At 34.1% G+C, this 27,152-nt stretch overlaps 1 protein-coding gene across 7 annotated transcripts in view; it reads left to right on the top strand.

The window, feature by feature from the left end:
* ROCK1 (Rho associated coiled-coil containing protein kinase 1) overlaps positions 1 to 21,914 on the top strand; it is a 143,094-nt gene extending 121,180 nt beyond the window's left edge. For 3 of the 7 annotated variants that reach the window (XM_026006549.2, XM_026006550.2, XM_072735058.1), the window contains 11 exons: positions 701 to 866; positions 1,717 to 1,810; positions 2,248 to 2,336; positions 5,848 to 6,036; positions 7,545 to 7,704; positions 13,194 to 13,264; positions 13,463 to 13,551; positions 17,665 to 17,743; positions 17,903 to 18,164; positions 18,837 to 19,044; positions 20,362 to 21,914. In XM_026006549.2, coding sequence (XP_025862334.1) covers positions 701 to 866; positions 1,717 to 1,810; positions 2,248 to 2,336; positions 5,848 to 6,036; positions 7,545 to 7,704; positions 13,194 to 13,264; positions 13,463 to 13,551; positions 17,665 to 17,743; positions 17,903 to 18,164; positions 18,837 to 19,044; positions 20,362 to 20,368 — 1,414 coding nt within the window. In that variant the 3' untranslated portion in view covers positions 20,369 to 21,914. Of the gene's footprint in view, positions 1 to 700; positions 867 to 1,716; positions 1,811 to 2,247; positions 2,337 to 5,847; positions 6,037 to 7,544; positions 7,705 to 12,701; positions 12,751 to 13,193; positions 13,265 to 13,462; positions 13,552 to 17,664; positions 17,744 to 17,902; positions 18,165 to 18,836; positions 19,045 to 20,361 lie in introns of all 7 variants that reach the window. The other 4 variants (XR_011996740.1, XR_011996741.1, XM_026006551.2 and 1 more) reach the window with 2 other exon arrangements.
* The last annotated feature ends 5,238 nt before the right edge of the window (positions 21,915 to 27,152 follow it).

Genomic DNA, 27,152 nt, shown 5'->3' with positions numbered 1-27,152 from the left:
ATACAGTATGACCAAGATACCTTATCAAACAGAAGTTCTTTAGGAAGAGCAAGCAAGCTGGAATAATCTGGTCCTGGTCTGAATGTCAATTCTGAAAAAACTTTAAAGTATAATTCCCAAGGAGCATTCCTAGAATAGTTTATAGTGGTTTACAAATCTATTTATAAGTCTTCATAATCTCAATAAATTTCAGAACTGAAAGGGACCTCAAAAATCATTTAGTTTAACTCTCATTTTACAGATTTGATTAAATTGAGCTCCAGGAAATGTAAAAATTTGCCCAATTTTCTTACCCAATTAGTTAGTGATAGAACAGGGATAAGGTCAAGCAAGGTCTGGCCTCTTGGTTTTACAAGCCTATTATTTTTCTTCTGTCCCATGCTAACCTCCATTCTAAATCCACAACAAGTTCCTTTTCAAAAGTAGGCTGCTTATCATTGCTTTCCCACCTTTTCTTAGTTAAGTACAACAGCAGGTACAGGATTAAAGAGTTCTTTACTTTTATAGTTTTTCAAAATGTGAGAGGTTAAGTTTATTACTTTTATAGAATTTTTGCAGTAGATTCAAATAATGTATTTTAAGCAATAAAATGCTTAATTCTTAATGTTTAAATATAGTTGCCTTCTTTTAAGAGCATATTGTTAAGTTGGAAGAATAACTGAATTTCTTTGTATCTGTTTCTCTTATAAATCTATTACAGAGAAACTCTTGCTACTCAGTTGGATCTGGCAGAAACAAAAGCTGAGTCTGAGCAGTTGGCTCGAGGGCTTCTGGAAGAACAGTATTTTGAATTAACCCAAGAAAGCAAGAAAGCTGCTTCCAGAAATAGGCAAGAGATTACAGATAAAGATCACACTGTTAGTCGGGTAAGTGTGATTGTCAGGTAAGTTTTATGACTGAAATTTACCTAAATAAAAATAGGTCACATCTTTAAGTGTTAGGGTGAATATGTGTTCATATGTATTTACTTTGACTTTACTTATACACAGTAGTCAGTCTGTACTTTTGTATAAAGCAGTTTACATAATCCAAAACCATTGTTAATGACTGAAATTCTTATTCAGTATAATGTGTTTTTTCTCTTTCTGGCTATAGATCTTAATATATTATATCTGAAGAAATGCTTAGGTCAAATTCATTTGTTGTATTATCTTAATACATTGTGACTGATTTTGTGGCCAGAATTCTGTAAAACACAGAGAAACTTTTGGGATGAGAAATTCTTTATGGATATCTACAAATTAATTCTAGGAACCAGTACTGAAATTATACTATTGTCTACATAGGGAGTTAGATTTTTCTTCTTTTGAAGAAATCCTAGCTTTACCTCTAAGAAGTTACATGGTTTTGGCAATTTACTTTAACTTCCCTAAGCCTCAGATTCTTCATCCATAAAATAGAAGTAATACCAGGATGCCTGGTTGATTCATTCAGTAGAGCATTCGACTCTTAATCTTCAGGGTTGTGAGTTTGAGTCTCATGTTGGGAATAGAGAGTTTACTTGGGGAAAAAAAAATACTATCTATTCTACAAGATTCTTATAAGGTTAAATGAAATATATTTGAATTTGGTATGTCCACATATGTTAAACCAGAAACCAGGCATTTTTATAATAAAGGCTTGTCTAATTTATCCTGCAAAGTATTTTTTAAAGGATATTTTAAATGTGAGACTAGCAAAGTGAATGTGATTTAAACCTTTGTGTGTTTTGTTAAGCTTGAAGAAACAAACAGCATGTTAACCAAAGATATTGAATTATTAAGAAAAGAAAATGAAGAGTTAACTGATAAAATGAAGAGGACAGAGGAAGGTATGTAAGGTTTTGTTTTGTTTTTAAATCATAATGTTTAATCAAGTTCAGAGGTAAATCTTGAGTGATTTATATTGTGTGTTAGGTTTTTGAAATATTTGTTTTCATAGGTTAAATAATTTCTATAGTCTTAAGAATTATCTTAGCAGAATTTAAATATTCTCATCCCCCAAAATTGTAAATATGTGAGGTGATGGATGTCTTAATTAACTCAATAAGAGAATCCTTTCATGTTGTGTACATATATCAAATCATCTTATTGTACAGATTAAATATGTTACTAATTTATTTGTCAATTATATCTTAAAGCTGAACAAAAAATTATTTTAATGAACTTATTAAAAGTGATGTAGTATATACTAATTTGAATAATTAAGAACATTGTTAATTTGGAACACAAATTTAATGTCATATAACACTATATAATTTGTTAACAGAATATAAATTGAAGAAGGAGGAGGAGATCAATAATCTTAAGGCTGCCTTTGAAAAGAATATCAATACAGAGAGAACCCTTAAAACGCAGGTATACATACTCTTTCAGCCTTTTCTATATGTTTATATTTGAATATCATATATTCAGAAGTTAATATTTGCTATTTGTGTACTTTTTCTTAAAACTTAGGTCATAAGGGCAGCCCCGGTGGCGCAGTGGTTTAACGCCGCTTGCAGCCCAGGGCATGATCCTGGAGACCCTGGATCAAGTCCCACGTCAGGCTCTCTGCATGGAGCCTGCTTCTCCCTCTGCCTGTGTCTCTGCCTCTCTCTCTCTGTGTGTCTCTATGAAGAATAAATAAATAAAATCTTAAAAAAAAAAAAAAAACTTTGATCATAATATTCAAACTTTTCATTGGAACAAGTAATGTAATTTTCTTTCTTCGTTAAATATAAAACACTTCCTCAGGAAATTGGCTTTCAATTGAGTTAAAAAAGATGTGCTAAAGAGTACTATTCCATTTACATGGAATATAATACTATTTATATATATATATATATATACATGAATATATATAGTAGATATAGTATATTCTATATATATAATATATATAGTATTCTATATATAGTATATTCATATGGAATATAGTACTATTCATATAAATGGAATAGTACTCAACAGTAAAAAATGAAATCTTACCATTTGCAGCCACAGGGATGGAACTACAGTGTAAGTCAGACAAATACAAATACTATGTGATGTCACTGATCTGTGGAATTTAAGAAACAAAACAGATGAACATAGGGGAAAGAAAAGAAAGAGGGGAACACAAGCATAAAAGAGACTCCTAACTACCTAGAATAAACTGAAGGTTGCTGGAGGAGAATTGGATATGGGAGATGGGAGATGGGCTAACTGGGTGATGGGCATCAAGGAGGGCACTTCTTGGAATGAGCACTGGGTGTTATATGTAAGCAATGAACCACTAAATTCTACTCCCGAAATTAATATTACACTGTATGTTAACTAAGTAGAATTTAAATAAAATCTTGGAACAGAAAAAAGGGAAAGTAGCTTGTCTAGTCATTTGGCTAGTAAGAACATGTTTCAGATTGTACAGAAGACCTGTAATTTGATAGAGAAAACACTGGACTAAAACGAAGAGAGAACTGGGAATAAAAAGAAACTGTAGGGGTGGCTGTATCATTTAGCTGTGTATTTAATGATGCAGCTAGATCAGATTTTTACAGTAAAACTTGATATCTTATCATTTTACTAAGTTATCCAGTAGTTTAAATTTCTCATTAAGGTACCATGTACCTTAGTTGATTTTTATGGTAAGATACATATTTTTTTACTTTTTTATTAAACAATTGTAATAGCTTCTTTGCCACTTATCTACTCTCCCTCCCAGCAGTTTTTCATGTTGCATCTAGATTAATCTTTCAAAAATGCACTTAATATTTGTTGAAAATCCTTCAGTGGAAATTTACTTACCTTTGCATACAGAGACCATGAAGAAAAAGATTGACCTTTATTACATAAAAATTCAACCATAATAGAAACCAAGAAATAGAAATTAAAGCAATAATGAAGTATCTTTTTGGCAAATGGGCACATTTTTTTTTAAAGATTTTATTCATTTATTCATGAGAGACACAGAGAGAGAGAGAGAGGCAGAGACATAGGCAGAGGGCAGGCCCCATGCAAGGAGCCCGACATGGGACTCGATCCCGGGATTCCAGGATCACGCCCTGGGCTGAAGGCAGGCACCAAACCACTGAACCACCCAGGGATCCCAAAATGGGCACATTTAAATAAGATACTTGTATTTGGTAAGAACATAGGAAAGTTTATTTGTAAAATATCTGAGGGAGTAAACTATAAGAATAATTAGCAAACACATTTTAATGTGCATATTCTTTGACCCAGTAACTGCACATTTAGGAATTTATCCTATGTAAATAACTCCATAAATGCTCAAAAGAAATATATACAAATATAATTACGCAACATTATTTTTAATAACGAAAAAATAACCCAACCACCCATCAGCGTAGTATTGACAAATCATAATACATCTATGCAATGTAAAGGAGCCATTAAAAATAAATGAAATATATATATATAAAGACATGGGAAAATAATAGTTCCCATATTTGATATAGTATCAAATTTAAAAAGCAAGTCTCAGCACAGAATGTACAGCATAGTTCCATTTTTTAATTTAAATATATCTATAATCAGCTTATATACATAGGGAAAAGTTTAGAAAGATATACACCCAGCAGATTGAAAGAAGAGTCTTTAGTAGAGGTGTTCTTTGATGGGTGATACTACAAGGGTTTTTCACTTTCTTCATAATATATTTCTGGATTTGATTTTTCTTATAATGTTAGATTTACTATTAGGAAAACAATACCCATTATGAATCAATGAAATAAATTTTTACTGCATTAAAAAAGTTATGGGCTCCTCATCCTAGATAGGACCATATCCATGGAATTGATAGTAACTCAGACTTTTTTGTGTCTTAGTGGAAAAATCTTTGGGTTTTTTTTTTTTTAATATCATTGCAGAAAAAAATACCATGATTTATGTTTTAGTTTATGTAGCTTAACTTTACATGCTTTTAACACTTATGATTTTGAATATATGCAGAAGGGGTTAGCCTCAACTAACATTTGCATTTTCTCTTACATCCAAAAGGACCTCAGTATGGCCTAGTCTGTTACCCTGTCTGCTTACATTCCTACTTGTCCAAAGGAAGAATGTTATCTTGGGCCTTTTGTGCTGTTTGATCTGATTTTAATGCCATCCTTGGCTCTCCTTGACTCCTCTCTTTAATACTGTTTCTTCTTTGCTTATCCAACTCTTGCTTGTCTTTTTAAGAAACATATGTAGACACATATGCAGGTATATCAGGAAGCCATCCTTGACCTCCCTAGTCTCAGTTAGGTACTGCTCCCATAGCACACTTGTTTGCCTCTTTTCTTTTTACTTACCACTCTGTACGTTATAGTACAGTATATTGCTTGTTTGGCTCCTCCACCAGAGTAGCATGCCTTTGGGGCATAACTATATTCTCTCTTTTTTTTTTTTTAAGATTTTTTGTATTATTAGAGAGAGAGAGAGAGAGATGGTCAGAGGGAAAGGGGAGAGAGAATCCCAAGCAGACTCCACGTTGAGTCCAGATCCTGATGCCAGGCTGGATCCTACAACCCTGAGCCGAAACCAAGAGTTAGAGGCCCAACCACCTCTACTACCACCCAGGGGGCCCCCGTATATCTATTTTTGTATCTAGTGCCAATCAGAGTGCTTACATACAAATAACAAGTACTGAATAATTGTTGAATGATAAATGGGTTTTGCAAGCCTGTTTGGTTCTTACATTTGAACAAGATAAAACAATAATAGGTACCCGTGCTACCGGTTACCATGTCCCACCCTTCATTAGGTTCTTATTCACACAGACACAGACACACACACACACACGTACTCCTGCTTCCTGATTTTGAAGAAAAAAATAGATTTTAGTGGAGCTTTAAATTAGATGGCAATGATAGAGGTCTTTACTAATAATATTTTAATATTTTAATAGGCTGTTAACAAGTTGGCAGAAATAATGAATCGGAAAGATTTTAAAATTGATAGAAAGAAAGCTAACACACAGGATTTGAGAAAGAAAGAAAAGGAAAATCGAAAGCTCCAACTGGAACTCAACCAAGAAAGAGAGAAATTCAACCAGATGGTAGTGAAGCATCAGAAGGAACTGAATGACATGCAAGCGGTAAGGTTTATGTATGTGTGTTTGTAGGATTCGTTTCTTAATTTGTTATTGCTATTTATACCTATTATCTATTGATCCTAACTAGATTTTTTAGTATAAAAATGCATATTCAGGTTTATAGTCTCCATAACTTGATCATTATTACTCTAATATGAACCATGATCTTGAAAAACTAGAAATATACTGTTGCCTATTAACCCTGATAATTTGAGTAATTTTTTTTTTTTAATAATTTGAGTAATTTTACCCATGAGCATTTACTTGATTAGAGAGGCTCCTTTGAGAGAAGCAGCCAAGGATTTGCCGCTTTGGCTTTAGATTGAAATTGAGATATGAGTAGGATAATATTAACTATAATTGAGATAAAGGATTTGAAGAATTATAGATTTTTTGTTTTCTCTAACCAGGACTCACTTTTCAGAAATCAAATACCAATCTTAATTTTTTTGATATTTCCTGGCTTGTTAATAGCACAAAATTGAGAACATGGTCTCTGGACCTAGACTGCTTAGATAAAAGCACTATCATTTATGGTTTTACCATACTGAGAAGCTTTCTCTACCTTTGAAACTGTTCCATTTGGAGCCATAAGAGTATTTCCTAAAGTTTGAAGAGGTGGTTGGTTTTTGTTTTTGTTTTTTTTTTTTTTTGATGCTTTGTATCTATTTATTTATTTTGACAGAGGGAGTGGGGCGAGAGAGAAGGAGAGAATCTTAAACAGGTTCCATCCCCAGCATAGAGCTTGATGCAGGCCTTGATCTCGTGACCCTGAGATCATGACCTGAACCAAAATCAAGAGTTAGATGCTTAACCAACTGAGCTACCCAGATGCCCCAGCTGCTTTATTTTTAAAAAGTAAAAACAAAAAGTTTGTTTAAAGCAAGGAGAAAAGGAAGTTACCTAAGCAATGTATTATTGAGGAGGAGAACTTGAATTTTTACAATTAAGTCAAAATCTGTGGTAGTGGGATGTTTGGGTGGCTCAGTGGTTAAGCATCTGCCTTCCACTCAGGGTGTGATCCTGGAGTCCTGGGATTGAGTCCCACATCGGGCTCCCTGCATGGAGCCCGCTTCTCTCGTTGCCTGTGTCTCAGCCTCTCTATTTCTGTGTCTCTCATAAATAAATAAATTAAATCTTAAAAAAAAAAAAAATCTGTGGTAGTAAGCATTCATGAAATTTAGAGTAAGTTTTTAGTGATAGCAGTTTTAGATTCTTTATCGCTTATAGCTCCATTAATTCTTAACTTCTTTTTTTTTTAATATTTTTTTTCTTTATTTATTTATGATAGTTAGAGAGAGAGAGAGGCAGAGACACAGGCAGAGGGAGAAGCAGGCTCCATGCACTGGGAGCCCGACGCGGGATTCGATCCCGGGTCTCCAGGATCACGCCCTGGGCCAAAGGCAGGCGTCAAACCACTGCGCCACCCAGGGATCCCTAATTCTTAATTTCTTAATGTTGGAAATTTGATATTGATTTTTTTCTATCATCTTGTTATTTTTCAAAAACAGCAATTGGTAGAAGAATGTACGCATAAGAATGAGCTTCAGATGCAATTGGCTAGCAAAGAGAGTGATATTGAGCAATTGCGTGCCAAACTTTTGGACCTTTCAGATTCTACAAGTATTGCTAGTTTTCCTAGTGCTGATGAAACTGATGGAAACCTTCCAGGTAAGAATATTTCCGTTACTTCATTCAGGTTCCAATGTCATGTAAATTAGTTACTTCTTTCATTTAGCTTTCTACCCTTTGTCATTTTTTCCATGAATCCTTAAGAAATTTATGTTTCTGAATAGCCAAAGTCTGATTGTGTTTGCATTTTACAGAATAAAAGCAGTCAGAACAAATCTTAGGCTATTAAAATAAATCTGAGAGGCTCTACCTGAATAGAAATCTGAAGAGCTTTATGAACCTATGAACACCTAACTACATGGTAAAAGTTAAAGCTGCTGCTTTCACTGTTTAAAGAAAATAACATGTTTTCATGAATAGCAGCTCTTCAATATTTAATGTATTTTTTGTTTTATATATTTTTGTGCAAAAACTAAAACCTGTACTTGGAACCACAGCAGCCTATATAGGGACCTTTCTTATGGAATAGTGATCATCTTTGGTCAGACTTTAAGTTTCAAATTTAGAGAAATAGATAAAAGGAATTAAGAAATGCAGTGAGGGGGCAGAGTCAATTAAAGGCAAAAGTGAGTATCTAGGACTTCAGACTTTCTTCTGTCCTTTTTCCAGTAGAGAATCAATTAAAAATAAGCACCCATTCTTAGGTTGATTGTAGTGTAAGTTATAGTATATTTATATCTTTTTAACAGAGTGAGCAATACACATAGGGTCAATTTAGAAATGCATAGGTTATAAATATTTTTTAAATGCATTGCATATTTTAAAGGTATAAATATTTATATACACATACATATCTGACCTATTACATATCCTTAGCTGAAGGTTTTGGAAATTTTGTTTATATGGTCATAAACTTGAAAATCAATTTTAATTTGTGTATTTCCTGAATAATGTTTTAATAGAAAGATATTTATAAAGCAGCATATTTTATTTTATTTTTTTTTAATTTTTATTTACTTATGATAGTCACAGAGAGAGAGAGAGAGGCAGAGGCACAGGCAGAGGGAGAAGCAGGCTCCATGCACCGGGAGCCCGATGTGGGATTCGATCCCGGGTCTCCAGGATCGCGCCCTGGGCCAAAGGCAGGCGCCAAACCGCTACGCCACCCAGGGATCCCCAAAGCAGCATATTTTAAAGAGATTCTTTTTTTTTTTTTTTTAAGAGATTCTATTTTAACAGATACTGGGTTTTTTGGGAATTTGATATAAAAAATTTGATAGACTACTTAGAAAATATTATTTATTGTTCTCAAAGACAGAGGTGAATTTAATTCTTACTTGTACACCATGTAATCACTGCCCTCTTTCTTTTGTGTTTTTGCTAGCCCCAGTCAGATATCTGAGAAGGGCAGGGAGTGAAATTTCTTATTACAATGGTCAAGGAATTCCTTTTGTTTTCCATTATTGTTTCTCTGAAACCTCCTGCCTCTTGAGAATCCAATAGGTGCATGTCCTTTATCAGAGAATCACTTTGGATTTAACAAGAACCTTTAACAAGTATAACTTTTAGGAGTGTTTGGCTTCATTCTTTCAATTGTTGAACTGAAAATTGTAGCTTAGAGTGCCTCTTCAAGCTATTTCTTAAGTTATTTATTAAAGGAATTCCTACTGCATTTAGTGGAAGTTAAACATCCTGACCAGGTTTTTTTGTCTTTATTTCACCCATTTCCCTTTAACTTTGATTATAATGTCTTATTATGTATGCCTTGGCTTTCTTTGTATTAGGTTAAACATTTCAGAGACATTGTTGGTAAATATTATTTAGAAAAATTTAAATTGAATGAAGAGTTTAGGGGACATCTAAAGAGGAGGAGGGTAATGAGTTTTTTCTTCCATTCTGGCTCACTGAAGAAAACTAAACTCAAAGAATGATCAGATGGTTTGATTGGCAAACTTAAGTTGGGGGTCCATTTAGATTTCAGAATCCTGACCTAATAAATCCACATAGGAATCAATCAGCAAAGAAATTATGAAATGTTGCTCCTGGCTCCATTCTATTACTTAGAATAACAGTGTATTTTCAGAGACTTTGTTGCTAAGGTTTTTAAGTTCAAACCAAGTGAGGGGAAAAAATGATACTGGTAGCCATTCTTCATTGCTATAAAAGGAGACCAGTTAAGTATCTCTTTCTGTTATTACTGTGCTCTTAGTCTTAAAACTTTACATTCATAGATCTCTATAGTGCTAACTTTGATACTGTAGGTAGAAAATAATGGATAATCTATCAGTGGGGTTTTTTTTAATCTTTTTTTGTGTCAGATATTTTGTTAATAAATTGAAAATCTGTTCTAATTCTGCCATTTACTAGATAGGTAAAAATGGATATTGGCAAATAAAGTTTAGGATTCGCAATCATAGGAAGAACCGTTAAAGAATTTTTATAGTCGTTCTTTTTTTTTTTTTTTTTTTTAAGATCATTTATGTGAGAGAGAGGAGGAGCACAGCAGGGAGACTGGCAGAGGGAGGGGGAAAAGCAGGTTCCCTGCTGAGCAGGGAGCCCCACGTGGGGCTCAGTTCCAGGACCTTAGGATCATGACCTAAGCCAAAGGCAGGTGCTTAACCAACTGAACCACCCAGATGCCCTGGTAGTTGCTCTTAATTTAAGAAAGTTGCTTATGATTCAAGTATCTAAAATTTTTGAAGATAATGACTAATGATTAACTTAGTTTAGAAAATTAGTAAATTAAACTACAGGCTAGGACGCCTGGGTGGCTCAGCAGTTGGGCATCTGCCTTTGTCTCAGGGCATGATCCCGGGGTACTGGGATCGAGTCCCACATTGGACTCCCTGCATGGAGCCTTCTTCTCCCTCTGCCTATGTCTCTGCCTCTCTCTCAATCTCTCTCTCTCTCTCTCTCTCTCTCTCTGTCTCTCATGAATAAATTAAAAAAAATCTTTTTTAAAAATAAAATAAACTACAGACTGAAGGGGAGAACTTTGGATGGGATAGATTTACTCAACAGTTAAAGGCCTTTTGAAACATGGATCATATTTTTAGTCCAGTGAGATGGTTTTTTTTTTTTTTTAAAGATGGATTTATTTCTTTTAGGGAGAGAGAGCACAAGTGTGCATGTGGGCAGAGAGCAGGGGGAGGGACAGAGAGGGAGACAACCAGACTCCCCACGAGTAGGGAGATTGAGGTGGGGTTCAATCCCCAGGACCCTGAGATTATGACTTGAGCTGAAACCAAGAGTCAGATGCTTAACCATCCAGGCGCCCCAAGATGTATTACTTTTTAAGTAGTTGGATGGATGAACTGATAATAGGATTTAGTTACAGATTTCATCATTCAGTATAAATATTCTCATTTAATTACTATGTATATCTAGAGCTAAGCCTCTGTAACAGTCTTAGTTGACATTATGTCCTTAATGAGATGAAATCTCTAAGTTTCCCAATTCTAAAAACGCTTAGAAAAAAATTATGTCGTATAATCTTTGAAGTTCTTAAAATCACTTTTATTCTCCTAATTCTTTCATGTCTTGATCCTCCTTTTTGTTCTGTAGCAGGTTGTGGCCTAGCTACTGTAAATACAGAAGTTACACTTGGGTTTTTAAGGTTTGCTTAATTCCTCGATGACAAAAAGAGTAACATGATAACTGCCTCCTCCCTTGTTCTTACTCTTTCCTTCTTTTGGAACCATTGACCAATAATCTGGAAAAAAATGTAGAAGTAGATGAAGCACCTAGGGAAAACACTGATATCAACACTCTATTAATATTCAATATCTCATGGATTATCTGCATCATTCTCTCCGTCTATGTATTTTAAATCTGTAAATAGTGAATTTCTTAGTGTGTCCAAATATTTGAGTATATGAGAGCTTCTGAATGCCCAAATCTAATCAATAATTGGAGATAATGCATCTGAATTCTTGAGCATTGGTTAATAGTGTTAGGATATGGTCCTGATCTTTAAAAACTTACCAAGGCATTACCTAAGGAGAAAAAATAATTATTGCTAAACTAAATAAGAGCACTAAGAAAAGAGTTAAGAGAAGAGGAAGATCATTTTACGCTGAGGTTACCATTATTTTCTCCACCTTAACAACTACAATTTAGATGAAGGGAAATAACAAAAGCAAAGGACATTAGGTGCATGGAAGAAGTTGGAACAAGACAAATATTACTTCCAATTCAATTAGCTGCAAGGCTTTTTAGTTAAAGGACAGAGTAGCATTGTGTTCTAGGAACACAAGCTCAGAAATTAGCCTGCCAGGGTAAACTACAGGTTTGACAAATACTGATATATACCTTTGAGCAAGTCAGTTTACCTTCTAAGCCTTGGTGTCTTCATTTGTAAACGGAGAATGATAGTAAAAGCTATCCTGTCCTGTATTCATAGAAATATAATCTCATATATTCATGGGATAATACATAGATTATATGTGAGATACTACTTGGAAAGCACATATCAAACCATAAATGTTCAGTAAATGTTACCTATAATTATGATGACTCTAAGGCAAATGTTTAACAGTCTTTAAGTTATGTGGAGAAGGGCATTATATATTCCCATTAAGGTCATGATTTGAGCATTATACTTGAAAATTGGCTACTTTTCTGTTTTTTTTGTGTGTGTTTCAAATATGAGATAGATATAGAAAACAATTAAATGCTCTTATCTCTAACTTGATGTAAAATAATCATTTCTAACAGAATCCTTTTTTCTCCAGATATTTCTAATAAACGTTAATTATTTTTAAAAAGTAACAATATTTATTTTGAAATGCCTTGATTGAATTCATTAAGGAATTTCTGGTATTCACAAACTTGTTAAAATATTATCAGCTGACCAACTCAATTTTATGTTCTTTTGCTGTTTTTTAAATTCTGGTGTAACATACTTAAAAGACTTCATTTATACCTCTTTAGTTTGATAAGAATTACAATTGGATTTAACTCTAGAATTAAGTAACCCCCCTACCACATTTGGATTAACTGTATTGAAATTATTATAGGTGTTTTACCAAAAAGTTTATCAGAATATTGTGCTGAGAAAACAAATAAAATGCTTGTCTCTTATTCTTTATATCTAGTTGATTCTGCCTGCATTCCTTATTTATTTATCTTCTATTCTTATCTTCTGTGAGTAATAGGACCCTTCTCTATACTTTTGCTTGCTCTTTCTTGTGTAAATCATCGCTCTGATTTGTTCCACTTGCTGCATTTTTTTTTTGCTAAATATTTTATGAGTGTTAAATGATATTTAAAGTCTTCTGTATCATATCCCATTTAAGCTGCAATCCATTCCAGTCTTGCCTGGCTCTTGAGGGTATTGTTTTACTTCATACTTTTATAATTGAGCACTAAATGTTAATTTTATGGGAAATTGGCTTGGAATTTTTTTCTGCAATATTTGTATGGCCATTAAAGTTGATTTGTGTGATTGAAGCATGGAAGAGCAAATTGTAGCACTTATTCATTTAGCTGTGTTCAAATGCCTGTTGCTGCATGCTGTCAGACAACCTGTAATAGTTTTTCCTCTTGTTACAATGAGCCCTGAATACTGTATGTTCTTTTTCTCCTAGAGTCAAGAATTGAAGGTTGGCTTTCAATACCAAATAGAGGAAATATCAAACGATATGGCTGGAAGAAACAGGTATTATATGCCTCTTTTTTTCTAATCTGTTGTATATTTTACTTTTAAAGCATAGAACTTGTATTAATTGCTCTATTATTAACATGAATCTTAGATGCAGTACAATATACTTTAGACATAAATGGCAAGTATTGTGCTTATCATTTTAAGCCAAGTTAATATCGCTCTTATATATCTTCCCTTTTTTTCTCATTTCAGTATGTTGTGGTAAGCAGCAAAAAAATTTTGTTCTATAATGATGAACAAGATAAGGAACAATCCAATCCATCCATGGTATTGGACATAGAGTAAGTTGCCTTTGGTTGAAATTCAAATCAGTTAAATATTAACTTTATGATTATTTTTAGACTTACAATTTAGGTTTTTTTTTTTTTAAGATTTTATTTGCTTATTTGAGAGAGAGAACATGAGCAAGAGGAGGGGCAGAGGGAGAAGCAGACTCCCTGCTGAGCAGAGAGTCCAATGTGGGCTGATGTGACCTGAGCACAAGGCAGACACTTAACTGACTCAGCCACCCAGGTGCCCCTAGACTTAGAGTTTATATTTTGTTATTTAAATGACATTACCTACTTTTCTTACAAGTTTTAAAACTTTATGTTAAATCTTCAGCAAAATGTAGGAGGGAAATTTTTGCATAGCTGATTCATGTATTCTAAAGACGGATTTTTTATTTCAAGTGTTTTTTGGTGTTAGGTTTGTTTTTTGTTTGTTTGTTTTTGGTGTTACGTTTTGAGAGCATCTCCAAAAGTACTGTATATGATTATGCAGTCACTGTTAAGGAAATGTGAATATATCTTTTGTTTTTAATATTAGGTCACAGAGACCTTTAATAAGCTTAGGGTTTTTCCTTTGTATTCATTCTTAAACTATTTCGTTAGCACTGCTGCCTGTATCATCATAGTGCTAGAGATTGTACAAGGATAAGTAAGATGGTTCCATATTTAAGGAGCTCACAGGTAGTAGTAGAAAAGGTAAAACATGCAACAAAGTATAAATTCAAAATGATATATGGTGGGTGCTATTCATGAAAAATATAAACATACAATGAAGTATTGCCATTCCTTTGGAATTAAACATTTATGAAGTCAGTAATAGCTAGAGTGTAAAAAGAATTAAGCAACTACCAGAGAGTACTGAAATTTTATTTCCCAGCTTTTTTCTTTTTTCAAGTATAATTAACGTACAGTGTTATATTAGTTTCAGGTGTACAGTATAATAAGTCAGAAATTCCCTACATTACTCAGTGCTCATCACAAGAAGTGTAATCCTGGGCAGCCCCGGTGACTCAGCGGTTTAGCGCCACCTTCAACCCAGGCCATGATCCTGGAGACCTTGGATCAAGTCCCCGTCGGGCTCCCTGCATGGAGCCTGCTTCTCCCTCTGCCTGTGTCTCTGCCTCTCTCTTTGTGTCTCTCGTGAATAAATAAATAAAATCTTAAAAAAAAAAAAAAAAGAAGTGTAATCCTAATCCCCTTCAACTATTTCCCCCATCCCCTCACCCACCTCCCCTCTGGTAACCATCAGTTTTTTCTCTGTTTTTAAGAGTCTGGTGCTTTTTGTTTGTCTCTTTTGTTCATTTGTTTTTTAAATTCCACATGAGTGAAATCATTCAGTATTTGTCTTTTTCTGGCGGATTTATTTCATTTAGTATTATACTGTCTAGCTCCATCTATGTTATTGCAAGTGGCAAGATTTCATTTTTTATGGCTGAATAATGTTCTATTCACTTTATGGTTATACACTTGTGTTACTTTCATATCTTGGCTATTATATATAATGCTGCAGTAAACACAGGGGTGCATATATCCCTTCAAATTAGTGTTTTCATATTCTTTGGGTAAAAATCCAATAGTGGAATTAATTACTGAATCATATGGTAATTCTATTTTTAATATTTTGAAAAACCTCCATACTGTTTTCATTAGTGGCACCAGCTTGCATTCCCCCCAACAGTGCATGAGGGTTCTTTTTTCTCTACATCCTTGCCAACATTTGTTATCTTTTATATTTTTAATTCTAGCCATTCTGACAGTATAAGGTGATATCTCATTGTTGTTTCGATTTGCATTTTCCTGGTGATTACTGATGTTTAATGTCTTCTCATTTGTGCCATCCGTATGTCTTCTTTAGAAAAGTATCTATTATGTCCTCTGCCTTTTTTTTTTTTTTAATTTTACTTATTTATTTGAGAGACAGAGCAAGTAAGAGAAAAAGTGAGCACGAGTGGCAGGGACGAGTAGAGGGAGAGAGAGAAAGAGAGAGAGAGAGAAGCCGGCTGCCAGCTGAGCAGGGAATCCAGTGCAGGGCTTCATCCCAGAATCCTGGGATCATGACCTGAGCAGAAGGCAGATGCATAACTATCTGAGCCATACAGGCACCCGTCCTCTGCCTATTTTTAATTGGATTATTGGGGAGGCTGGTGTTGAATTTTATAAGTTCTTTATTTATATATTTTTTCTATTAACTCCTTATGCTTATATCATTTGCAAATATATTCTCCCATTCAGTAGGTTGTCATTTTGTTTATGGTTTCTTTTGCTGTGTAAAAAGCTTTTTTGTAGTGTATGTAGTCCATCCCAATAGTTTAATTTTGCTTTACTTTCCCATGCCAGAGGAGACCTATCTAGAGAAATGTTTGCATGGCTTATGTAAGAGAGATTACTACCTGTGTTTTCTTCTAGAAGTTTTATGGTTTCAGGTCTCACATTTAGGTCTTTCATCCATTTTGAGTTTATGTTTGTGTATAGTGTAAACCAGTGGTCCAGTCTCATTCTTCTGCATGTAGCTATCCAGTTTTCCCAGCATCATTTGTTGAAGAGACTTTTTCCTGTTTTCTTGCCTCCTTTGTCATGGATTAATTGATCATAAACACATGGGTTTATTTCAGGACTTTCTATGCTGTTCTGTTGATCTATGTGTCTGTTTTTGTGCCAATTCCATACTATCTTGATTTCCTAATGTTTTAAGGAAGCATTAGCTGTGAAAATTTGGAATAATACATAAACACCAAAATTAAAGACCTCATCTTTCAACTTTCAAAAAAAAGTTCAGTACTTTCAGATCGATGAAAGCTGGTTGTTTTATCTTTTTTACTGAGGCATAATTTTTATTTTTATTTTTTTTTGAGGCATAATTTTTATATAATAAAATGCATACATCTTAAGTGTTGCATTCACTGACTTTTGACAATTATAAACACCTATGTAATTGTTACCCATTACAAGATTAAAAAATATTTCCATCACCCTAGAAAGCCCACTTATACTCTTTTCAGGAGGGGGGAGAAAAGATCATCAGAATTTTATTACGGAGTCTTGCCTATTCTAGAACTTCATGTAGATGTAATTATTACAGTATACTTTTCTTTCCTGGCATCTTTCACCCAGCCTAGTGTTTTGCTGTGTGTATCAATTGTCTGTTCTGTTTATTGCTGGGTAATATTCCATTGGATTAATATGTCTCAATTTGTTTATCCCTTCTGTTGATGAACATTTGGGTTGCTTTATAAATAGACTGACATAAGTTTTGGGGCTATTATAAATAGACTGACATGAGTTCTGTGTCAAAAATATGTAGTGCAAGTATTTCCTAATCTGTGGCTTGCCTATTCATTTTCTTTATGGTGTCTTTTAATGGAAGCCAATTTATCAATTTTTAAAAGAATTACAACCTTTTGTAGTCTAAGAAATTTTGCCTACCTTCTTTTAGGAGCTTTATTGTCCAAGGCTTTACATTTAAGTTAAGATTAATTTCCAGATTTACTTTTGTGTTTGGTAAGAGGTTGCAGTTGAGGTTAGTTTTGAATGTGTATGTGTATGTTTTTCCATGTAGATATCTGGTTGTGCCAGTATTCATTTTCATATATCGATCTTGAATCCTCTAATCTTGCTGTTTACTTACTAGTTTTATTGTGTTTTTTGGTGGCTTCCACAGGACTTTCCTACAAATATAATCATGTACTTCTTTCCAGTCTGTATGCCTTTATCACATGTATGGATTCATATGATCACCACCAAATACAGACTATAGTTCCATCATCACAGGGACCTGTCATGCTACTCTTTTTTTTTTTTTTAAGATTTTATTCATTTATTCATGAGAGACACACACACAGAGAGAGAGAGAGAGGCAGAGACACAGGGATAGGGAGAAGCAGTCTCCATGCAGAGAGCCTGATGTGGGACTCGATCCTGGGTCTCCAGGATCACACCCTGGGCACTAGACCACTGAGCCACCCAGGCTGCCCGATACTTTGATTTTAATTTGCATTTCCCTAATGACTAATGATGTTGAACATCTTATCATGTTTTTATTTGCAATCTGTATGTCCTTTTTAATGAAATGTCTGTCTTTTACTTTAAATAAGTTTTTATAACAGCTTATATATATTTTCATTTTAGTAAATTGTTTCATGTTCGACCTGTAACCCAAGGAGATGTTTACAGAGCTGAAACTGAAGAAATTCCTAAAATATTCCAGGTAAAGACCTTAAATTCCAATTTTAGAAGATCTTTTATTTAAATACTAAGTGCATTTTGTGAAGTTAATGCAAGCACACCAATGCTTTTTATACATTTGAAGATTATATGTACAAATTAAGACTTTTTAAAATCTTCCTTTTACCATTCCTGAATATAGATACTATATGCAAATGAAGGTGAATGTAGAAAAGATGTAGAGATGGAACCAGTACAACAAGCTGAAAAGACTAATTTTCAAAACCACAAAGGCCATGAGTTCATTCCTACACTCTACCACTTCCCCGCCAACTGTGAGGCCTGTGCCAAACCTCTCTGGCATGTATTTAAGCCACCTCCTGCCCTAGAATGTCGAAGATGCCATGTTAAGTGCCACAGAGATCACTTAGATAAGAAAGAGGATTTAATTTCTCCCTGTAAAGGTAAGGCATAAAAATTATTTTTGCAATTTATAAAAAGTTAGAAAACTAAGCCCCATTTAAATAACTTCTTCAAATGTAGCATTTTCTATACCAATTTGAAGAGATTATAAACAGTTATATTTTGGCACTGATGGAGCAACATGTAGCTGTCACTTTTACAGTTACAGATTTAGCTTTGAAATAATGTTTTTAAAGAGAATTACTCCTTTGTAAAAACGTACCTCTAAGAAATTAAATTGGAGAGAAGGACTATAGGTGAGTTCCACTGCATTATTCGTCCTTGAATTTTTACTTCCTTTTTTCTTTTTGTGTGTTTTTCACTGCCTAGACCAATATACTGGATAATAGGCAAAATGTCTTCTAGTTTTAGTAGATGTAGCCTGATAGAATATAGGCAATAGCTATTTTAAGATAAGAAACTTATGTTCTAAAAATACATTAACTTGTTTCACTCCTGCATTTTTTTGTATTTGTTTTAACTTTATTTTTCTTAATAGCTTCTGTTTTCTTTTTAAATTTTCAGCCTTAATTAAGGAGAAAGAGATATTTTCCAAGCTTAATTAAGCATAGTAAATCTTTTAAAATTTTAAGAACTTATAAATTATGCTTCAGGAGGGCCATTTTAAATGATTGTGTATGACTCTGTGTCTTTTTTTTTTTTTTTTAACATAGTAAGTTACGATGTAACATCAGCAAGAGATATGCTGCTGTTAGCATGTTCTCAGGATGAACAAAAAAAATGGGTAACACATTTGGTAAAGAAGATCCCTAAGAATCCACCATCTGGTTTTGTTCGTGCATCGCCTCGAACGCTTTCTACAAGATCTACTGCAAATCAGTCTTTCCGAAAGGTGGTCAAAAATACATCTGGAAAAACTAGGTAAGGATTGCAATTGTTAACCTTTTGACAATGTGAAAGCGATTGGTTAATATCTATTAAAATCTAAAATCTAATTCTTTCCCTATAGAGGACATCATTTGTAACTAAGCAATATGACTTGAAATGACTTCACAAATTAGTTTGATTCCTCTTTGAAGTTAAATAGATTCATATAAAACTTTGCTCATCTTTTCTTTAAATTTAACTATGTTGGCATAGATTTTTTTTTAATCAAAATTATTTGGTGTTATCATTGATAATGATTTTGCAAATAAACTTCCTAGTTAAGTATCTCCCTCTTTTTTTTTAACAGATTTTGATAGAATTTTTTCAAAAATATTTGTATGCTATAATAAGCAATTACAGGACATAATTAAACCCTTTCATGAAGCGAGGTTATGATACTCATTCTCATTTTGTACATGAATAAATGAGATCTAGAGGAGTTAAGCCACTTAGACAAGATCCCACAGCAAGCTAGTGGCATAGTTAGGGCTGAAACCTTTTTTTTTTTTTTAAGATTTTATTTATGTATTCATGAGAGACACAGAGAGAGAGGCAGAGACATAGGCAGAGGGAGAAGCAGGCTGCATTCAGGGAGCCCAACGTGGGACTCAATCCCGGGACTCCAGGATCACACCCTAGGCCGAAGGCAGATGCTCAACTGCTGAGCTACACGGGCGTCCCTCCTATTTATTTTTTATTTTTATTTTTTTATCCAATTCTAAAGTCTCAGTTTTTCTCCTATACCAAATACCAACTTTCCTGGAGTGTAATGCCTACACTAAAAGGAATGTTTTAATCTAAAAGTAAGACCTAACCTTGATTTGCCTCTCTGTTAATGTCACTCGAGTCCCCCAAGCAGACTTAAAACCATTTTTAATTCATCCCATTTCTTTACTCTGTATTATCAATAACCAATTCTAATTCTTTGAAATGACTAATAAGCATTACACTTTCTGTATTCTTCAGCTGTCATACTACTCCAGTATATTACCACTTCACTCCTTATTTCTGTAAAATCCTGTATCACTTCTCTCCTGTATAAGATAAAACTATATCCAGAATTATTTAAAATTGAATGATAGCTTTGTAAAAAACAACAGCAAAAAAAAATGAACACCATGTGTTTGAAATAGAGTAGAAGCAAGAAGAAAATAATGCTAAATATATTTTTCCTTTTCCTGTTTTCCAAATTGTGTGTATTTGTTAATCGCATACAAAGATAATGTATATTTACCCTGCAATTTTGTTTCTTGTATTTTTAAACTGAGTTATTTCTTAAGTTAATTTTTTTTTCTGCTCTTCTCTCCCCAGCAGTTAACAGTGTGATTTAACGCCTTGTGGTAATGCCTTTTGGAATCGTGTGGAATGCTACCTGATAAACCAGGCTTCTTTAACAATGCAGAGCAGACAGGCTGTTCCTTTGACACAAATATCACAGGCTTCAGGGTTAAGATTGCTGTTATTCTGTCCTTGCTTTGGCACAAAAACACACTGAGGGTTTTTTTTGTTTTTTTGTTTTAAATTGCGGGTTTGCCTACAGGTAGATTAGATTAATTATTACTATGTAATGCAAGTACAATTTGGGGAAAGCTTAGGTAGATATATTTTTTTAAAAAGGTGCTGCCTTTTTGAATTTCTAAGAAAATGCCTGTCAATCATGATAGAACACAGTTTTCCTCATATGAGTGAGAGGAAGGGACTTTCACTTTCAAGTGGAATGGCCATCACTATGAAGATCAGCTCATGGAAGGAGTAAAGAAAATATCTCAAAATGAGACAACTGAAATTCTTTTAAATGACTTCAGTCTTCGTGCTCTTGCAAGACTATACAAAACTATTTTAAGAAAGCAGTGACATCACTTGACTTCAGTGCCCTCACTGTAGAATTTAAAAGCCTCACTTTTGATTGCCCGTGGCGGACTTATGAGAATAAGTATTTTACATTATGCTTTACAAAATACTGTATGTGTTTCAGCACGTTTATAGATTGGGGAATGGGAGAAGGCAAAAAAAAAATTACATTTAATCTATGCATTTTTGCCAAGCCATATTGAATTATTTTACTACTAGAGACGTTAGGAACTAACTGTACAAAAGAACCAAGTTTTAAAAGCATTTTGTGGGGTACATCATTTCTGTAATTGTATAATGTATTTCTTTGTGGTTTTAAGTGATAAAGACATTAAGTTAACAAACATATAAGAAATGTATGCACTGTTTGAAATGTAAATTATTCTTAGAACACTTTCAATGGGAGTTGCATTGCCCTTTTAGTGCCTTAATTTGAAAGAATTATTTTACTGCCATGACTAAATACAGAAATTTCAAAAGAACATATTTTCAAAAAATTATATGTCAGTGGGTTTTTCATTGATAATTGGTTTAATTTAAAATATGTAGAGGTTTGCTGGACTTTCATAAGTTGAGCACAATCTTTGCATTAAACTACCTGCTACAATAATGAATGACTTTATAAAATTCTGCGAAATATGTAGGTTACATCAATATAAAAGAAAATTATGGCAATACGTCTGTGATGTTTTCCAGTTAACATAGGAATTACCAGATAAATATTGTTAAACTCTTGTCCAATAACAAGAGTTGATTCATATGGGCAGTATGATTTATTGTTTATTTTTTTAACCAAATACCTCCTCAGTAATTTATAATGGCTTTGCAGTAATGTGTATCAAATAAGAAGCACTGGAAAACTGATTTGTCTCTAGGATGATATGCATGTTTCAAGTGGTATTGAAAGCCGCACTGATGGATATGTAATAATAAACATATCTGTTATTAATATGCTAATGACTCTGTGCTCATTTAATGAGAAATAAAAGTAATTTATGGATGGATACCTTTAATAATGACTGGTGTTTTCTCATTGCTGAAATGAATAGAAACCATGTTATAAATTAGTCCCTGACTGTATACAAATGTTTGTTAAATTCCAGGACTAAAGTGAATTTTTTTTTTTTTTCTAAAGTGAATTTTTAAAAGAAAATTTGGTTTGGGCTCTAAAACTAAGGGCTACAGTTGAAAAAAAGCTGACTAATGTCTGTTGGGAAATAACCCTCTGTGGATCTCTTGCATTTCTCCATCTCATACGAGCAGTGACTCTGACAGCCTTAGCTCTAGACTATCTTTACTAAAGAGATTTGTATAGTGAACAGTCTTGGACAGTGTCATGTCTGCCTCACAAGAAAGGCAGGTTATTTACTGTCCAGTATAATAAAAGATAATGTCTCCCTCTAGAGCAAAATTTGGCAGATTTGCCTGTGCTCCTTATAAAAGATTCAGATACCCTAACTTCAGCTTCCTCAGCTGTAGTGCAAATCCACTGCATGTTCAGCACTCCCCTGGGCCACTCTGCATCTACATCTCTTTGGAGGGCAAGAAGAACTGACAGCACTGTGACACTCATGCTGCTTGCTATATTGTTAGTATCAAACTCTGTACTGTAACATGGCTCTGTAAGGTTAAGTAAAGTGCAGAGAACAGAATTAATTCTAATTAGTTTAAGAAGGAGAGGACTTAAAAAAAAAAGAAAAAACACCCAAGTGTGAAACTATTGAGAATTGACAGAGATTTGAGGAATAACTCTAAATGCCACATTGTAGAACCAGGGCAGCCAAGAATGCTGCTTCTAAGTATAGAAAACCACTCAATCCCAAAGTATACCAACATGGCAAGGACCAGCAAAGTGCCATGATCAGGATGGCACCCTACTGCTGGTTCTCTACAGTTTTTTGCTATGCCTCCTACAATGTTAGATTGTAGTTAGATGCTTTCTACCATTCCTCTTGCCACTTAGGAGCCTTGTGTCTGGATACTGGAATCTCTGTCAACACTGCCCAGGAAAAATTTGCATCATCTCACGCCTTCTATGTGTACATCTGCTTGTCCCAAACTAAATCACATCCAGAACTCTAGCTGCAAGGAAACCTGGGAAATGTACTTTAATTTTTCTGTCCACTTTATTACAGGAAGAGACACTGAGAAGTTCAAAATCAAGTGTGCCCATTGGCCACACCTCAAGCTTGAGCTGAGACCCAGAACTCCAGGCTAGAAAGAAAACAGCCACTGTCTTATTTATAGGCTGAAAACTGTGGGTCACTTGTCATTATATGAACTTTCAACTTAAAATAACCTGTCTACACGCCATTTAAACATTTTTTAAAAGGGATGCATGGGTGGGTCAGTAGTTGAGCGTCTGCCTTCAGCTCAGGCCATGATCCCCGGGTTCCTGGGATCAAGTTCTGCATCAGACTCTCCATGAGGAGCCTGTTTCTCCCTCTGCCTGTTTCTGCCTCTGTGTGTCTCTCATGAATAAATAAATAAAATCTTTAAAAAAGAATCCAAACATGGCAATCAAACTTTGCTTGATAAAATATGTTCTCATAAGTTTTCATATCATTAGAAATTCTATAATAACCAAATTTAGTAATCACATATCAATGTGTTGGTTCTTACTGGGTTGCTGATATGAGCTTCCAGTTGTTAATTTTCAATTCGTGACACTTCCACAATGCTTCCTGTTGAGAATGAAACACAACTACTAGCAGCTATTTGGTTAAAGATAATGTCTTTTTAAAAATTAATTGACTGAATGGTATATACTGTCTACTACACTTTCTGTAAAACTGTGATATCACTTAGTGAACAAAAGTTCTTAGTTAAGTCGAGTTTATTGATCTTGTCCTTTATAGTTAGTGCTTTTTGTGTTCCGTTAAGAAACCTCTGCCTATTCCCCAGGGTTATAGAAGGTGATTATCCTGTATCAGCTTCTTGAAGCCTGTTGTTTTAACTTTCGCATTAAATTCTGTCATCCAACTGGAATTGTGTGTGTTAAGTTCAAATCAAGGGCTTTGTTTTTTGCTTTTTCCTCCAAATGGATATCCAGTCGATGCCAAAAGTTTTAAGTATATGTCACAATAAATAAAGACCCTGCCAGGATTTTAATCAGGACTGCATTCAGTTTGGGGAGAATTAACGTCTTTAAAATTTTATCTTCCAATCTTAAACATGTTAAGTTACTGCACAGAAATAAAGGGCACATATTTGCAAATGTCATAATTTCATATGTAGAAGTCTAAAAATGATTTAAGTGAATGTTCAAAGACCACTAGATACAAGATAAATACACAAAAATAAGTTTTCTATATACTAGCAACAATTAGTGAAAAAAATTTTAATGATATTTACAATAAAAATCCACTTGAAAGATGTATAAAGACATTTAAGACAGGTATGTATAAACCAGAGAAATTAAAGACTTAAATAAGTATAATTATCAACATCAAATATTTTCACATAAGATTACTAAAATAAATGGTCATATTCTGATAACCTATCTAATGAGATTTTTCTTTTTAATCCACTAGAAATCTTAATCACAATTGTTTTTTATGTTTACCGCACGAATCAATTTCTGGTTGAATAATATGTGTGTATAAAGCTGCACTGAATGTTTTAGGTATATTTTATCCCAAATCTTTTAGTGTTAATTATATTGCAATAAAGAAACACAAAAATGTATATGGTTAACAGTTGATGTCTGTGCTTCCTAAACTCCATCCCTACCCCCCATTCCTAGTGATTATCTTCAGAATATATATAACTTGGAATTTTGTGAGGTATAGAAAGACTAATAATAATTCTACTTAACATACAGAAAGCCTGAAGCACAAAAAATTAAATATCTCCTCTGAATATATGTTAATGAATTGTTGGATAAACTTAACCAAGGAAGTTAAAGACCTATACTCTGAAACTATAAAGAATTGAAAGAAATTGATGGCACAAAACAAATGGAAGGATATGCTATGCTTATGGATTGGGAGGATTAATATTTTTAAAATTTCTATACTTTCTAAAGCTATCTACAGATTTAAAGCAATCCCTATCAAAATGCCAACAATTTTTACAGAACTAGAACAAATAATACTAAAATTTGTATAGAACCACAGAGGCCGCCAAATAGCCAAAGAAATATTGAGGAGGAACAGAGCTGAAGTTCCAGATTTCAAGATAATACAAAGTTAGTAATGAAAACAGTATGGCACTGGCTCAAAAATCAGCACATAGATTAATGAAACAGGATAGAGAACCCTGAAATGAAGCCATGCTTATATGGTCAATGGAGAAAGAACAGTCTCTTCAACAAAGAGTGAAACTGGACCACTTAGTTATACCATACCCACACACACAAAATAAACTCAAATGGATTCAAGACTTAAACGTGAGACCTTAAACCATAAAAAATCTTAGAAGAAAAGTTAGGCAGTATTTCTTTCTTTTTTTTTTTTTTTACATTGGCCTTAGCAGTATATTTATGAATATTTCTCTTCAGGCAAAGGAAACAAAGCAAAAATTAATTGTTGAGATTACACCAAAAGAAAAAGCTTTTGCACAGCAAAGGAAACCATTAACAAATGAAAAGGCAACCTACTGAATGAGAGTAGATATTTTCAAATAATATATCCAATAAGGGGTTAATATCCAAAAAAATATAAAGAACTTACACAACACCACCAAAAAAAAGTCAAAAAATGGACAGAGGACCTGAATAGACATTTATGCAGAGGGCCAACAGATACATATCAAGGAAATGCAAATCAAAACCACAATGAGACATCTTACACCTGTCAAAATGGCTAGAATTAAAAGGACAAAAAAAGTCTTGGTGAGAATGTAGAGAAAAAGGAACTCTTATACACTGTTGGTGGGAATCTAAATGGATTCAGCTACTGTGGAAAACAGTACAGGAGTTTCTCAAAAAAATTAAAAATGGAATTGTCATATGATCCAGTAACATCACTACTGGGTATTTACCCAAAAGGAAGGGAAAAAATCCAAAAAGATAAATTTCACCCTGTTTATTGCAGCATTATTTACAATAATCAAGATATGGAAGAAACCCAAGTGTCCATCCATAGATGAATGGATAAAGAAGATTGTGTGTCATTCAGTGGAATCCCTATCAAAATACCATGGACTTTCTTCAGAGAGTTGGAACAAATAATCATAAGATTTGTGTGGAATCAGAAAAGACCTCGAATAGCCAGGGAAATATTGAAAAAGAAAACCAGAGCCGGGGGCATCACAATGCCAGATTTCAAGTTGTACTACAAAGCTGTGATCAAGACAGTGCGGTACTGGCACAAAAACAGACACATAGATCAATGGAACAGAATAGAGAATCCAGAAATGGGACCTATGGTCAACTAATATTCGACAAAGCAGGAAAGACTATCCACTGGAAAAAGGACAGTCTCTTCAATAAATGGTGCTGGGAAAATTGGACAGCCACGTGCAGAAGAAGGAAATTAGACCATTGTCTTATACCAGACACAAAGATAAACTCAAAATGGATGAAAGATCTAAATGTGAGACAAGAATCCATTAAAATCCTAGATGAATACACAGGCAACACCCTTTTTGAACTTGGCCACAGCAACTTCTTGCAAGATACATCTATGAAGGCAAGGGAAACAAAAGCAAAAATGAACTATTGGGACTTCATCAAGATAAAAAGCTTCTGCACAGCAAAAGAAACAATCAACAAAACTCAAAGACAACCTACAGAATGGGAGAAGATATTTGCAAGTGACAGATAAAGGATCTATAGATCCAAGATCTATAAAGAACTTATTAAACTCAACAGCAAAGAAACACAATCCAATCATAAAATGGGCAAAAGACATGAACAGAAATTTCACCAAAGAAGACATAGACATGGCCAACAAGCACATGAGAAAATGTTCTGCATCCCTTGTCATGAGAGAAATACAAATCAAAACCACAATGAGATACCACCTCACACCAGTGAGAATGCGGAAAATTAACAAGACAAGAAACAACAAATGTTGGAAAGGATGAGGAGAAAGGGGAACCCTCTTGCACTGTTGGTGGGAATGTGAACTGGTACAGCCACTCCGGGAAACTGTGTGAAATTTCCTCAAAGAGTTAAAAATAGAGCTACTCTAGGGCAGCCCCCGTGGCTCAGCGGTTTAGCACTGCCTTCAACCCAAAGCATGATCCTGGGGACCGGGGATTGAGTCCCACATCGGGCTCCATGCGCGGAGCCTGCTTCTCCCTCT

Source organism: Vulpes vulpes, chromosome 13 (genome assembly GCF_048418805.1).
Source record: "Vulpes vulpes isolate BD-2025 chromosome 13, VulVul3, whole genome shotgun sequence".
Classification (NCBI taxonomy): domain Eukaryota; kingdom Metazoa; phylum Chordata; class Mammalia; order Carnivora; family Canidae; genus Vulpes; species Vulpes vulpes.
This window is presented reverse-complemented; position numbering and strand designations above follow the sequence as displayed.